Source organism: Protopterus annectens, chromosome 8.part0, assembly GCF_019279795.1.
Source record: "Protopterus annectens isolate FY-2018-M chromosome 8.part0, PAN1.0, whole genome shotgun sequence".
Classification (NCBI taxonomy): domain Eukaryota; kingdom Metazoa; phylum Chordata; order Ceratodontiformes; family Protopteridae; genus Protopterus; species Protopterus annectens.
Genome location: NC_056741.1, coordinates 527,092,493 through 527,107,366, shown reverse-complemented (window position 1 = coordinate 527,107,366; position 14,874 = coordinate 527,092,493). Strand labels below are relative to the sequence as shown.

Here is a 14,874-nt window from a genome sequence, read left to right as displayed (position 1 = left end):
GATGGATTAAATGGCCGCAGCCATGTCTTTATTGTCATTTACTCAAATAGAAGCCAATTATTATGAGATGTGCACAAGGCAGGAATGTCAGGGAGGACATTTTATTTCTTTCATAGCATTCCCCTAAACCTATAGGACAACAGACAGCACATCGATATCCAGCCCTTCTGATTCAACATACCCACATCATAACAGCTTTTTCATTTCACAATTCATCACAATTCCTCTGGGCCGCCTTACAATCTGCCAAGGACCCATTGCCGGGCTGGCAAGTCTCCTGGCAACAATCCCTTGGGGCTGTCTGGCCTGTGGAAGGTCCAGCTGAAGAATCCTGTGACACCCCCCCCCTTACCTTGGTCTCCCTTACCTTTCCTGTCTTCTGCCACAAAAGGGAGGAATACTCCTCCCATCTGCCAGCACATCTCAACCTATCCTAAGTCAATGCCCTTCAAAGCTAAACCAGCTTGTAATTCCTTATAAAAAAAATCCCCAAACCTTCTTCAGATAAATGAACCCCATCCTCATCATACCTGTGTGGCCACCAGATCTGAATGCCAGGGTGAGGAATGTAAAACCCGTTAATGTCCCTTAACACCTTATCGATAGAATTATTAATTCTCCTTCCCATTCTCTCCACAGCTTTAATGGACCTAGCCCCCCTCCATTTCTTTCTCTGTACCACTTCTGACCAGCAGATAATAGCTTGTGGCCAGCATTCATGCATGCAATATACCTCTTGTACCATCAAACCAATTAGCTATTTTACTGGATGTTGACAAATATCATTACCCCCTAGGTGCAATAAAATGGCAGTAGGAGATTTATCGCTTCTTGCGACTTGCTGTAGTACTGCCCTGAGATGGTGCCACTGCATTCCTGATACCCCAAACCAAATTGCTTTGCAAGAAACTCATTTTCCTCCTTGGAAGGAGAAGCCCCACCTGCCCTGGACAAAGCGATGGAGTGAATGACCCCCTATCCAGATGTATTTCTGATCCAAAGATGTGAGAGCTGAAATATAAAGAACAAGAGTTAAAGGCATTTATACCTTACATAGCCTTTATAAGCATTGGACTTCCACCTGCCCATCTTCATAATGTCGGTCTGTGAAGCTCCCATTGCATGTGCAAATAAGGCTGCACCTATTCGAAAGGAATGTAATGTATGTTTATCTGAGTCTAGGCCACTCAACTTGATTGCTTCCTTTAAAACTGCTCCCATCTGATACTGTGTCAGAGATTCACATTGCTGATGACAAAAGAATGGACCATCTGACCTACCTCTATAGTTGCGGTACTCTAGTAGCACTTTAGTCAAGTCCCATACCAAACCCTTTGGTGTAACCACTCTTATCCACTGACCTTTGCCTTCTTGATCTGTTTTGGATTTAGCCAGTTAAACCCAAGTGTCCTCCCCCAGCAAATGTACATGTACCACTGGTAAAACTGTCCGTTGACCTTTCTTTTTTGGTTGAATAATTTCAGACCATCTAAATGCCCCACAAAAAAAAAACAGCAGAAAGGCCGCCCTAAATAATGCTACCTCATAAGAAAAAAAACAAACATTTGAAACTACAGTAGCTTACGTAACACCGCTGGACCTATGGAGAACTTCGTATCAGGCCTCTTGGGTGTTGTTTCTCCCAGCCGTTAAACATTGTCCGTACCTGAAATGTGTTAGCTAAATCCTTCAGACCCAAGGCCTGATGAAACCAATTCAGAGCTGACAATGTGCTTCTTGCCCTTCCAAAAGTCCAGTCTCTTTCTTTCATTACCAAAATGTAAGCCCTGATGTGGTAAGGTGGAATTGGCCATACTTGTTCCCAGCCTCTGGAAAATCTTGTCTGCAAGAATTGCTGTATGCATTTATTGTACCTTACCCATGTCCTTCCACTGAGGGCATTACACATTAGCCACCATTCTCATCTGCCCATAAAGCCCATAAATGATCCGGCACTCAAACCGGAGAAGGATTCACATTTGGAGCCAACAACCGGAAACGAGACCACTGCAAACGAGAAAGGGAATCTACCAATGAGTTGTCGATGCCTGGAATGTGTTGTGCCTTCACTGTGACATTTAATGTTAAACACTTAAAAGTAAAATATCTCATCATCCTGCCTACCACTCCCTCTCCCCAGCTGATTATTGACTTTTGGGTTTGAAGTGATTGCCAGACTGAATGGAGCTGTCATATGGCCAATGCCAGGCATACCTTAAAAAAAACCCTCCTCCTTGCCTGTCCAGCTTACAGGCATAGTGTTAGCACTCTGGGGAAGTCAAGCCTACAGGCATAGTGTCAGCACTCCGGGGAGGTATGGCTAAGGAAAATTCCAGCCTATAGACATAGTGTCAGCACTCTGGGGAGATACGGCTGAGGAAAAGTCCAGCCTACAGGCATAGTGTCAACACTCTGGCAAGGTATGGCTAAGGAAAAGTCCAGCCTACAGGCTTAGTGTCAGCACTGTGGGGAGGTACAGCTAAGGAAAAGCCCCATGTCAAGTCACATACTGCTTTAAGGTGCACAGTGTAATGAACACTGAGAACCTGCATGCAGAAAGAAGTTTGAGACCTTCTTCATACATTGTTGTCTTAGAAGGGAGACTCATCCACAGTGTGGGTCAAGACTAACACACCGTCATGGCTTGAAAATCTCCAGGGATGAGACTGTAGTATAGCTGGCATGGAGGATGTCCAATGTCAGTGGCAGCAATGAAGAAAAAAAGAAACCAAAATCAAGAAAACTATGGATAATGCTATTCATAGACCTTCTGAAGAGGGCCCCTTTCAGATAAGTGATGTAGTATTTCTCTGTTATTTCCGAATGCGTTGTAACATTTAAACTGACAAGTTTTACTTTTTGTATAGATTTAGTTTATAAATGCTGTAATGCTAAATTATTTAATGATGATTTATGATCTAACAAGTTGCATACTAGCATGTATGGACTATATATGTTTTTGTTCTTGAAGGTCAGGATAGTTGAATTTCCTTGAGTTTGTATTCACTGTGATACACTGTAATTATATGTAGTATTGTTGGAGATAATGTGGTTGTGAGATTTTTAACAAGCTTTTCTATGTGACCATACTCCTCCTCCTTGCAGTACAGATGCAGTCCTGGAAGATGTTGTAGCTGAAGTGATTGACCATCGTCCACTTGAGAGAAAAAAGACTGCCAGTTGCCAAATAACATCTGAACTAGTGGGATCTTGTACTACACTTATAACTGAAAAGATCATGCAGGAAGATCCAGAAATATTAGATATACAATTGGCAACTCTTTTACATGGTAAGGCAAGAACTCCTTTAATGTAAAATTCTGTTACCTTATATCTGTAGCCTTTTATTATGTGTATTGGCTTTGGTGTTGCAAACTTTGTAAGAACTAGTATTTCCAAGTGGTGAATGGATAATTTGTTTGTGGTGTACTTTGATGTGATCAGTGAGTAGTTTGGCAAAGCATGGTTCGTAATTTGAATAGGCTTTTGTAGCAAATAATTCATTACAAAGTATTACTATTCATCCACTCAGTAATGACTGCTGAGTGAAGTTTTTCTCAGCAGTTCTTAGTGTAAATCATCACCAGTTAGCACTGAGGCCCATATTCTGAAGTGAGGCCACTAAGGAGGCAGTTTCATACCCCCAGTTTCCTTGCTGTTTCTCAGTTATGTCACCTTTATGCACAGAGGCAGTAAGTATAAGTTGTTTATCTGCCCAAATCAACTTCTTTTCATACTTACAATATGAAAGAAAAAAGAATGATTTTGGGAAGTAGCTGACATTTGGCAGGATCACCACCCTGATTTTACTGATGAATACACTTTTTTTGGATTGCCTCCTAGTGTGTCATTTGGAGCATTCCCTCTTTGACGATGTTTAAATAAGTATGCCTTTAAAGTGTGACTGCAGCTGCCTGTTCACTTTGGTGACTGTTACCGTTGTTAGTACTTCAAATCAGAGCTCAGTCATTGAAGGGATAAGTTAGAGACCTTTGTCAGTGCCATAAGTTTGATCCAGGTAGATAGAAGCCCAGTGGCTGACAAGAAAGTTTGATGTTATGTAGTCCAGTCTCGCCTACATTCTTACCCGTGAGTTCGGAGCCAAATGTCGACTCCGACTCAGCCATACTTTTAGCTTGAAGTCTTTCTATTGGCTGGGCTAAGATGGTATCCCATGCTGCACTGCTCTCTATCCCCAAATCTCGTTTGCCGCTCATGTAGCTCGGATGTGGTCTCACTCTTAGCTGTGGCTAAGTACCTTTTCTTCTTTATAACAGAGAAGTTTTTTGCAAAAAAGCTATTTTCATAGCTATTTGTGTGTGTCCTTGACTGTGTTGTGGAAAAGTTGTGTTTTTCTCTTATAGCGTGTTCTTGTGGTATCCCACTAGCGGTTTCCAATGGGCTAGGCCCGTTTCAGTTAGAGGACCTAGTTTGTCCCCTTGCTTTCCTTGTGTGCTAACTTTTTCCCTTGGGCTAAAACCATTTAAATTAGAGGAATTAGTCCTCCCCTTTGTACTTGTGTCTAAGGACAATTTTAGTTAGAGGTCTTTGTGGTGTACTGTTTGTCTTGTTCTCGTGCTTGTGGCTGTTTGACCGTTGGTCTAGTTTTGAGTTAGTTACTTGGTGTTTGTGGTAACTATGTCTAAAGATACTAAGGAGCATAAGCCCTCAGGCTTTAAGAAGTGCTCCAAGTGCAGTTATAACATGTCCATCACTGATGGACACTCTGTTTGTGTGTACTGTCGGGGAGCGATTCACCTTCAGGAATCGTGTAGTTTTTGTCATGCCTTTAGCCCGCATGTTCTTCAGGAAAGGAAGAACAAATTGATTTTGAAGGGACTTCTGAAACCCTCCTTCGAGGAGGGTTTGGAGAGTGCTTCCAGCTTTAAGGCTTCTCCATCAAAAGCTAAATCTTCCAAGGCTAAAAAGCGATCCCCAGCTCCATCAGTATCCTCGGAGCTGCCGGAGAAAATAGCAAAATCTTCAACGACATCCTCGGCTCCATTGTCCTCGGGGCCGCAGGGAGTATCACTGGTAATGGAACCTGCTTCAGCTCCAATTTTCTTGGAGCCTGTTCAGAGCCGGTCGCATAGCATTAGGCCAGTATCTCCTCCTTGCAGGTCTCCTTCAGAGAGGAAGTCTCGATCTCCTTCCCTGTCCTCCAGGACCTTATCGGATGTGGACGTCGATAGAGTGGTGCAGAGACTTCTTCAGTCACCGGTACTGGCAAAATTGTTTTCGGCTCCGACCCAGTCGGCTCTGGAGCCGGTCCCTCAACCTACATCGATACTTCCTCCTCCGAGCGCATCTCAGCTTTCGGAACCGGAGTGCTCGGCTCCGTGTGATGTCCATGGGTCGGTTCTGACAGCCCCGCCTGGCTTATCAGTTCCGGCGTCAGCTCCGACTCCGTCAGCGTCGTCCACGGGGTTCAGGACTCAGGATTCATTGGTCAGACCCGAGGGAGAGGCTTTGGGACACCTTTCTGCTCCTAGTCTCTAGTCTCCTCTCGGTGCTTTGGCGTGGGGAAGCCTGACTCCTATCTTGGCTTCGGAGGCTGGTCGCTCTTCGGATCTGGGAGGACCAGCTTTCGAGGCCATGCGGAGCGCGCTGGCCAGGTTGTCAGCTGCATCATACAGTTTGGTCACTCTGTCCCCTACAGCACCGGTGCAGGTCTCTGATCGCCATCTATCTCTGGACAGAGGAGCCCCAAGGCCTCAGGGTACCCCCACGAGTGGTCCCCATATTTCTGAGGGCCCCTCAGAGTTTTTGCCTGAGGAGCCACCCAGAAAGAAAACGTGCAAGAGGAAGCACATAGATTCCCAGGATGAGTCTCTCATGTCAGACACCGAACTTGAGGAATTGGAGGGGTCCCCTAAGTCACCCTCTAAGGACGTTTCTTTCTCTGACATCATAAAGATTTTGAAGCAAAGAGGTGACTGGCCAAACAAAGCCCCCTGAGGAGTCGGTTTTCCTGAAGGCCTTTAGTGCTCAGCCGTCCGCCTCCTGGGTTGTCTCCACACTTCGACGAGCTTCTGGATCTGGTTTGTTGAAGGGTGTGGGAAACCTCTGAGTCTGTGAAACCAGTCCCCTGGAGACCCAATAAATTTTTGTCTGCCTCTCCTGATAAGGAATTTCTGTCCAAGGGAGTCCCAGTGGATGCCATGGAGGTGGCAACGGTCACCCAGAAGGAATTAGCTGAAACTTCTTCCACCATCCATCCCCCTAACAAGGAGTCTAGGACTATGAACTGGTACGGGAAGCATACATTTTCTTCAAAGGCTTCTACTTCTTCGGAAGTAAAAAAAAAATCAAGAAAAACATTGACGTCGGCTCCACAGCCCTCAGAGCCGAGTGTCTTGTCCTTTCGGAGCCGGTCCACGGTCCTGGAACCGGTATCCGAAGTGCCTAAATCGCCACTCATGCAATCTGTACCTCCGTCCATCCACTCATCTCAGTCCTCTATAAGCCTTTCCGATTTGGATGTGGATCGTGTGGTGCAGACGTTGTTACATGCACCGGCATTTGCTAAATTTTTATCGGCTCCGACCCAAATGGTTTCAGAACCGAAGACTGTTTTACCATCTACTACTTTTCCTCCTCCGAGACATACCAGTTCTTCTGAGCCGGAGGAGTCAGACTTGACCGTCGTTCAGCCTTTGGAGTTGACCCCTCCTCCAGTGTCTTCTGTCCCGTTTACTCGGATGTCCTTGGCGCTGATCGAGGAGTCTAGGAGCTGACACTCTCCGGTTGGGTCCGGGGAGGGTAGTCGGACTGACTTGTCAGTTCCAACTCTGCCTCTCGGGGCTTCAGCTTGGATGAGCTCTGCTCCTACCTCTGGTTTGGAGCCCACTGTCCTGGTGCCGGGGATATCGACAGTTTCCTCGGATCTGTCAGTCCCTTCTCATCGAGCAGAGGTGCCTTCGAAGCCATGAGGAAAGTTATGTCTTCTAAGACATCTATGACTTCAGGTCTGGCTACCTTCTCCCCAAAAGTGTCTGTGTCCACTTCTGCTTCACAGATCCTTTCTGAGCGTAGAGACCCAGAGCCTCAGGAAGCCCCATTGAGTAGCCCCTGCTGTTCCGAGACCTCACCAGAAGTTCCTACTGATGAAGTTCCCAGGAAGAGAATCTGTAAGATGAAGCATTTAGACTCCCCACAGGAGTTTCTCACATCCGATACCTACTTGGATGAATCAGAAGGGTCGCGACAGTTCCCCCTCTGAGGATATCTCATATGCTGAGATATTAGAAATCCTTAGGCAGAGTGGTGACTGGCAGTCCACCAACCCTACTGAAGACGAGTCTGTTCTCCTGAAGGCTTTCAGGTCTCAACTCTCCACCTCTTGGGTGTCTCCGCCCTTCGATGAGCTTATGGAACTGGTCTCACGAAGGCCGTGGGCATCTCTGGACACCATGTAGCCTGTCCCCAGGAGGCCTAATAAATTTATTTCTGCCCTCCAGGAAATGTCCTTTCTTACCAAGGGAGTGCTAGTTGATGCCATGGTGGTGGCAGCGGCAGCCACCAAAAAGGAGATTTCAAAAAACTTCTTCCTCTATCCATCCTCCTAACAGAGCTTCTAGGATCATGGATAGATAGAGGAAGCGCACGTACAGTTCGGCGACTTTTGCACTGCGTTCACTGAACTATCTCACCCAATTTACGAGACTGCAAAGAGATCTCCTAAAAGAGCTTGGAGATACTCTTCAGGGTACAGTAGCTGCAGGATCTTCACATAAAGTTGCCTCCCAACTTGCTACCCTCAATTCTATACTGAACTCGTCCATGCGCCTTATTTCATATGCAGCTGATGGAACGAGTAGGGCAGCATATACAGGAATTGCTCTTAGGAGACACTCCTGGATGCGCTTGTGTTCCTTTGCGGAGCCCTTTAAGTCATCCTTTGTCAACACCACTTTTGATGGCCCATCCCTTTTCGGGCCCAAAGTTAAGGAAACTGATCAGGTGTGAAAAGGAAGAAAAGACTCTGTCATCGGAGTCTGTTTTTCCACTCCTACCAGACCTTACCCCATGGGTCAAAGGGGAGGAAAGATGTGGTTCTGAAATGCCCACGGAGCCTTTCAGGACACATGTGGTGAACCCCCCTCCAGGAGCAGAGGAGGTCCGCAAAACCAGGGCGACAGAGATCAGTTCTTTGGGAAGCCCTACCAGTGCTCTTGAAAGGAGGCCCAACTGTCCTACTTGAGAGGCAGTTGGGGGTCGCTTATCTTTGTATCCAGACGACTGGCTCAAAATAATCGACAACTGGGTTTCTTTCACCACACCCCTTCTGTTGACAACAGAAATCCCGGACGTTCCATCCAGTTACAGGGAACAAGCAACAGTAGAGGTCCAAATGTTGCTAAGAAAAAGTCATCCAACCAGTCCCAGCAGACCAGATAGGATCCGGAACTTACTCAAGATTCTTTTTAGTTCCAAAAAAGACAGGGCACTTGTCAAAGGACAAACTTAGCAGAGCAATTTTCTTGCCTCACGAGTCGTCCCTCAAGAAGGAAATAGCAGAGAGAATTTTCCACAGGTGGGGCCAGCCTTGCTGCAACCTTTTTGCCAACCACATGAACACGAAATGCAAAAGCTACTTTGCCCTCATTACCCCTCCGGGGGAAGCCCCAAGGGGCACACTCGTACATGATTGGCCTCCAGGTTTCCTCTATGCATTCCCACCAATTCCATTGATACCCAAAGTATTACAGAAAGCAAAAGCCCTGGGAAGGACCATCATTCTAATAGCCCCTCATTGGCCTCGTCAGATTTGGTTCTCCTTCCTTCGACTTCATCAATTGGAAGACCCTTGGATTCTAGACCCAGTTCCAGATCATCTGATGCATTTGTCGGGGGATCTTTATTCCTCTCTTCAGTCCCTGAAATTGACAGCTTGGCTGCTCCAATTCCCAACATAGCCAGGTTCCATAACCTCTCTAATGAAATGCAGCAGATTCTGATATCTTCTCACAAATTCTCTACTAGAAAACTATATCTTAACAAATGGAAAAGATTTTCTATATGGGCCTGTCAAAATAACATTGATCTCTACCCGAGCCCCTATTGCCCCCATATTAGAGTTCTTTACTATGCTTTTCAATAAAGGGGCTGCAGCAGCAACAGTTCGGGTTCATCTTGCTGCTCTCTCTAATTTTCACCTTGGCTTTGAAGGATTGAACATAATGTCACACAGACTATCCAAAGCCTTTCTCAAAGGGACTTTTCATCTCAGACCACCTGTGAAATCCCCTTATACCCCTTGGAATCTAAATGTTATGCTTTCACACATTATTCTCCCACCTTTCGAACCCGCTTCCTCCTGTGGTTTGAAATTTTTATCATGGAAGACTATCTTTTTAGTAGCCATCACTTCTGCCCACAGAGTGTCAGAGCTTCAGGCCTTGTCCATAAAGCCTCCTTATTTAATTTTCCATGCTGACAGAGTCTCCCTAAGAACAAACCCTTCTTTCTTGCCCAAAGTTTGTACTAAAACTAATCTGATTCAGATTATAGATTTGCCAGTGTTCTTTCCCAAACACACCAACAACTTAGAGTACATGCTGCACAAGCTTGATGTTCATAGACAACTCCAATTGGAGATTTGGATAGAACAAAAGATTTCAGAAAATCAGAACAGCTTTTCGTTTCCTATTCAGATTCCAGAAAAGGTATGCCAGTGGCAAAAACAAAACTGTCTAAGTGGTTATCTGATTGTGTCACATTTGCTTATTCAGCTGCTAATATGCCCTTACAACACAAAACAAAGGCTCATTCTACCAGAGCAGTGTCCATATCTTCTGCCTTTTCTGCTAGGCTTTCAATAGACAACATTTGTGCAGCAGCCACTTGGTCAAGACCTCATATATTTACCTCTCATTACAAAGTTGACAAGGCCTCCAGGGACTGGGCCTCCTTTGGGTCTACTGTCCTAAAAATATACTCCCGTGAGCCACCCGAGAAAGATGTTGCTTGGGACGCTACCCATCTGTAAGAATGAACTGCGAGATAGACAAATTCACATAAAGAAGTTATGTACTCACCATAACGTTCCATGTCAGTTGTTCATCTTGCCTTCATTCTTACTACCCACCCTCCTACCCCCTCCAGGGTATTTTCGAGGATCGAGATACTAGATTCTTCCTGGTTGCTCAATCCTTTCATAGCTTTCTCCTAAAGAGTGATAGAATAACGTATGGTATTATACGCAGCAAACCATATCTGCGGTAACTCCAGGTGCATCATGGGATAGGTACTTGGCCTGGAGCTGTGTGAAGATCTCGAGCTTTGTAGTAGGCCGACTCGAAGCCGAGGATTGGCTCTGAACCCATCTGTAGGAATGAAGGCAAGATGAACAACTCACATGGAATGTTGTGGTGAGTACATAACTTCTTTATTTATAACATAGATAAAAGTCAAACGAAGGAGAAAGTGTATTTTGTGTCAGTTTATAATAGCCTTAGTAAAGAAATAGACAACATATTAAATAGTTGCTGGTAATTTTTGGTAAAAGATGGTGAACTTGGTAATCTTATTGTTCACCACCCTTCCATCTCTTACAGACGGGGCAAAAATTTAAAAGACTTTTTAACATCTAGTCTTTTTACTTCTCCTGATAGGGTTCATCTAAATCCTTCTTTAATGGGCACCTTTCCTTATGGAGAATGCAGTATATGTTCTAATGTTGTCCCTAGTTTTGATAAAATAAAATGGTGTTTATTTTTCCCCTTCGGGCAGATTTTCATGTGATAGTGAGGGCATTATATATGCCCTAAGATATCCTTATAATTTGTATTATATAGGGGAAAGTAAAAGGAAATTCAGAACCAGATTGCAAGAACAAGTTAAGGACATAAAAAAGAATAAAATTGAAAGCAACATAGCCATGCATTTTAAAGATAGACAGTAGTGATTTTTCTTTACTACAAGGTTGGGTTCTGGAACAAATATCTGTTCAAGTTGGTGAAATATGCAGTATTAAAGAGAAACTACTGTATAAAGAATCTGTTTATATTTTAAAGTATGATACTTTCTTGGTTGTAGGCTTAAATTTACAAGTTAATTGGAAGGAATTGTTATGTAATTAGTACTGATTAATTAATTATATAAGAGGTTTTACATTTAAGTGTTTGTATTACTCCTGGAAGGCTGTATGCCGAGGTGCCAGAGTGCTCAGTGTGCTTTTTATTAAACTTTTTACTGTGACCGGTTGTGGATCTGTCAGATCAGTTACCCTTCACTTAAGCGATTGGGTAACTTTTAATGTCAAAACCTCCTTGATGGATCCTAAGAAATTATTTGTATAAAACTTGAACATACCAAAATCTGAAACTTCTTTTTGTCCTACTGGCATACATCATGGGTTTACTTGCCAGTTACATAACTGTGTACATCCCATGAATCCAACACTTATTTCTGCCTTTCACACACTTCAGGTCATGACCTTTGCTATCATCTTTGAAGTGTGATATCCTGCATTTGCATGCCTAAATGTCAGCAGACTTTGTCCATGTTATCATTGCATTGAAAGACAAAATCTGCACAGGCATTATCTTTATTTTCTGTGGGAGGAGCATGACATAGAAAACTAAAACATCTTCCAGCATTTTGATCCGTGCTACTTGAATATGACATGGAAGACATTTTTATATCACTTTTCCACTAATTAGATAACAGCCATAGTGAGTTCCTCACATGGGGACCAATAGAAAGTCCTTCCATGCAGTCTCTGGCTTAATTTAAAGCACCACTATAAAGAGAAACATTGACTTTCTTTTGGGTAAGAAGCCTTAAGAGCCATGTGTTATCCCATTATGGAGACAGTTGTGGAATCTGTCCAGGCATCTTAGAGGTGCTCTGTCACTGCATCTTTGGACCCCAGGAAGACCAACATCCTCTACAACCTCTCTCCTAATTGAGCAGAGCAATTAGCCAAACTTCCTTACACTTACTCCTGCAGTATCCACTATTGTACCTTTGTATCATTAGCAAAGAGGGTGATCCTGTTCTGTATTGCTTCATGAATGTCTGAGACAACCATATTGATGAGTACAAGCCCCAAGGTAGAAGCCTGTTGTACTCCATTAGTCGCATCCCTAATTCCTGACATTGTTGCCACACCACAGCCATCTGTGTCCTACCATTCGGTAATCCAATTCCTCAGTTATAGTCCTACCTCCAGTACCTCCAGTTGTATGAGTCTTGTATGTGGGAAAGAGGTGGGAGCCTTGCTGAAGTCCAAATAAGTTACGTCTACCAGTCTTCTGTCAAGTTCATCTGTAAACCAGTCATAAGGCATTCATGGTGCTGCTTGTTGCATGAGGATGCAGGCACCGCAGTGGAACATAAGGTGTCAATGGTTTGAGTCACCACTTGCCATCAGACTTTGATTTTGGACTTTTGTTGTGGGATTCTGGGATAATGTGCAGTCTCCACCAACCTTTCGTGGGATCTACTCTTTCTGCTGTTGAATCAATCACAAATTTTGGTGATAGATACCTTGATTGTATGGGTTGCAGAGCTCACCTAGACTTGCATATAGTGCAAGGCTAGGAGTGTGGTCATTCTGGAGATGAGTTACACATCTTTGAGGTGGAATTAAGAGCAGTTCTTCTAATCCTGGTGGCGTTGGCAGGCAGACTTATTCTGGGGCTTCTTCTTATCCAATTAGATAATCTGCCCTTTGGATACCTATATAGGAAGGGAGGCATGGGATCATATCCTCATTGCACGGAGGAGATGCTCATATGTCGTTTAGCTTTAGACAAAGGACATAACTGTCTCAGCAGCTTACATTCCAGGAGACATGTGCCAGCTAGCCATCTGCTTTTCTAGTATTCCTCTTGGAACTGAATGTTTAGAGGTTTTGCCTCATTCCGATCTTCCAGAGATGGAGCACTCTGTGTAGATCAGTGTATTCTACAGTCAGGAGGATGTGGGCCTCCAGATTTTCTGCAGAGTACAACAGGAGGGGGAATGTTCTCCCTCCTGTGGCAGAGATTCATTTATGCATTTCTGCTGATTCTGTGTCTCATCCCAAAGTTCAGAGAAGAAAGAGCAAGACTTGTTTCATTATTCTGTAATGACCAAGGAAAGAGTGGTGCTGGATTCTAAAGTGCCTAGAGATGCAAAAAATGCTCCCAGTCCAAGGCAAGGATGTCTGCCTCACTTAAGGTGGCAACTGTGGCAACAGTCTTCACCACAAGGCCTGACTTCTGATACAGAACCATTGATTCCACTGGTTATCTTGGTGGTAGTCTCAGGATTTTTGACGCTGCTAGAACGTCTTCTGTTGAGCAGACCTGCACCTTCCAAGTGGAAGTATTCTATCAGAGCTGATATCTAGAGGGATAACTCCCTAACTGTGATCAGGTGACCAGGGTTCATGTAACAGCTTGGTCACATTTTGGAGTTGACAAGGGAAGAAGAGAAGAATGATGTGGCATGCCTACTGACCTCTTCTCAAGTGAGAGAAGGAATAGAGGTTGCATGCTTAAGAAGTTCCCCAGCTTTAGATTCTCCAGTGGATACAAAGGAGTGCAAAGGCATCAGTCTAAGGGGTTTGGTAGGTCTTATGGCAGTGTGTCTCCCAGAAGTGGGGATATATCTCACAAAAGCACATTACTGTTCCACCTTGCACCATATAGCAAACATGCATAGGTAGTAGAAACTCAACCTGACAAGCCAAGCAATGATGGCTGTCAGGCTTGTTCTCCTCCAGTGATACCATTTATTACCAACTAGATGAAGGGCTGGTAACCCTTGCCTGGAGAGATTAAACCCAAATGCAGCTGCATGAATTCCATGGTGTTTGACAGAGGGAGAGGTGTGGGAGTTGTGTAGCTACAGCAGGACAAACTCAAGCAAAAGCTACCCAGAATGTAAGTATTCTTAGTTTGGCTGATATAGTACTTTGTGCAGATCTGTTTGATCAGTATGTTGGTAAGCTATACTTTTTTTCAGACATCTGTATGGTTTAGGACTCAGTTCTTCCATAGTCACAGTGCATATGTCAGCTATTTTTGTGTATTATGACTTTGAGGGAGTAGTTGAGGTCCAGCAGTGGGCGGTCAAGCAGTTCTTTAAAGGACTGGTGCTTTTTTCCTTTTTTTTTAATAACTCCCCCTTCCAAGTAATTTTAACTTTGTGCTTTATAGACTATTTATTTCCACCAGTCAAACTTTCCAGCTTGACAATGCTGAAGTTGGTTTCTTGGAAAATGCAGATTTGGTGGCCATCATCTCTCTTTGTAAGATGTTGGAACTTTATATCCTTAAGTATAGGCAGTCATAGCTGGCATTTTATGTAGTATCTGTCTTGAAAAAAAATCCTTCTGAAAGTGGATTTGGAACTATCTCCGAGCTAATACACCCATGTCCTGATTTTTTTCCCAGTGGGCAGAAAGCATGGAGGAAGAGAGAACCTTCACACCCTGGATGTGTACCCCAACTGAGCTGTTAACTTGGAATGTTTATATAAATGTGGGAATATAGGCCACTTGTTTATTCTTATTGTGCTACAGAGTGAAGGGCTTGTGGGTGCCCAGCAGATGCTTCACAAGTAGATTGACAACTGTATTACACAGAGCATTGGTCAGGCTGAAGCTGACTGGTCTGAAATTATTTAGGTCTGATGTGACCCTGGTTGACCATTGTGAATTAGTAACAATACAGCCTGTTGCCTTAAGTCATTGACATTTTCACCTTGGTGATTACTTATTGATAGCTTGTTACAGTCACAGCTTTTTTCTTCTCCTTTCTGTTTACTGGTGTAGTTAAATAATAACTTATTGTTGCTTTCAGAAGTAATTAACTTTCTTGATGTGATGAATTTTCTAATCATTGAACACTTGGCATTTTAGAAATGATGTGAGAATAT

General features: G+C 44.0%; 1 protein-coding gene across 1 annotated transcript in view; it reads left to right on the top strand.

Annotated features, from left to right (window-relative positions):
• The window catches only part of PRUNE1 (prune exopolyphosphatase 1), a 564,173-nt gene that overhangs the window by 312,231 nt on the left and 237,068 nt on the right, over positions 1 to 14,874 (top strand). The window contains exon 4 of the mRNA XM_044080032.1: positions 3,106 to 3,290. Within this exon, the coding sequence (XP_043935967.1) occupies positions 3,106 to 3,290 (185 nt within the window). The remainder of the gene's footprint in view (positions 1 to 3,105; positions 3,291 to 14,874) is intronic.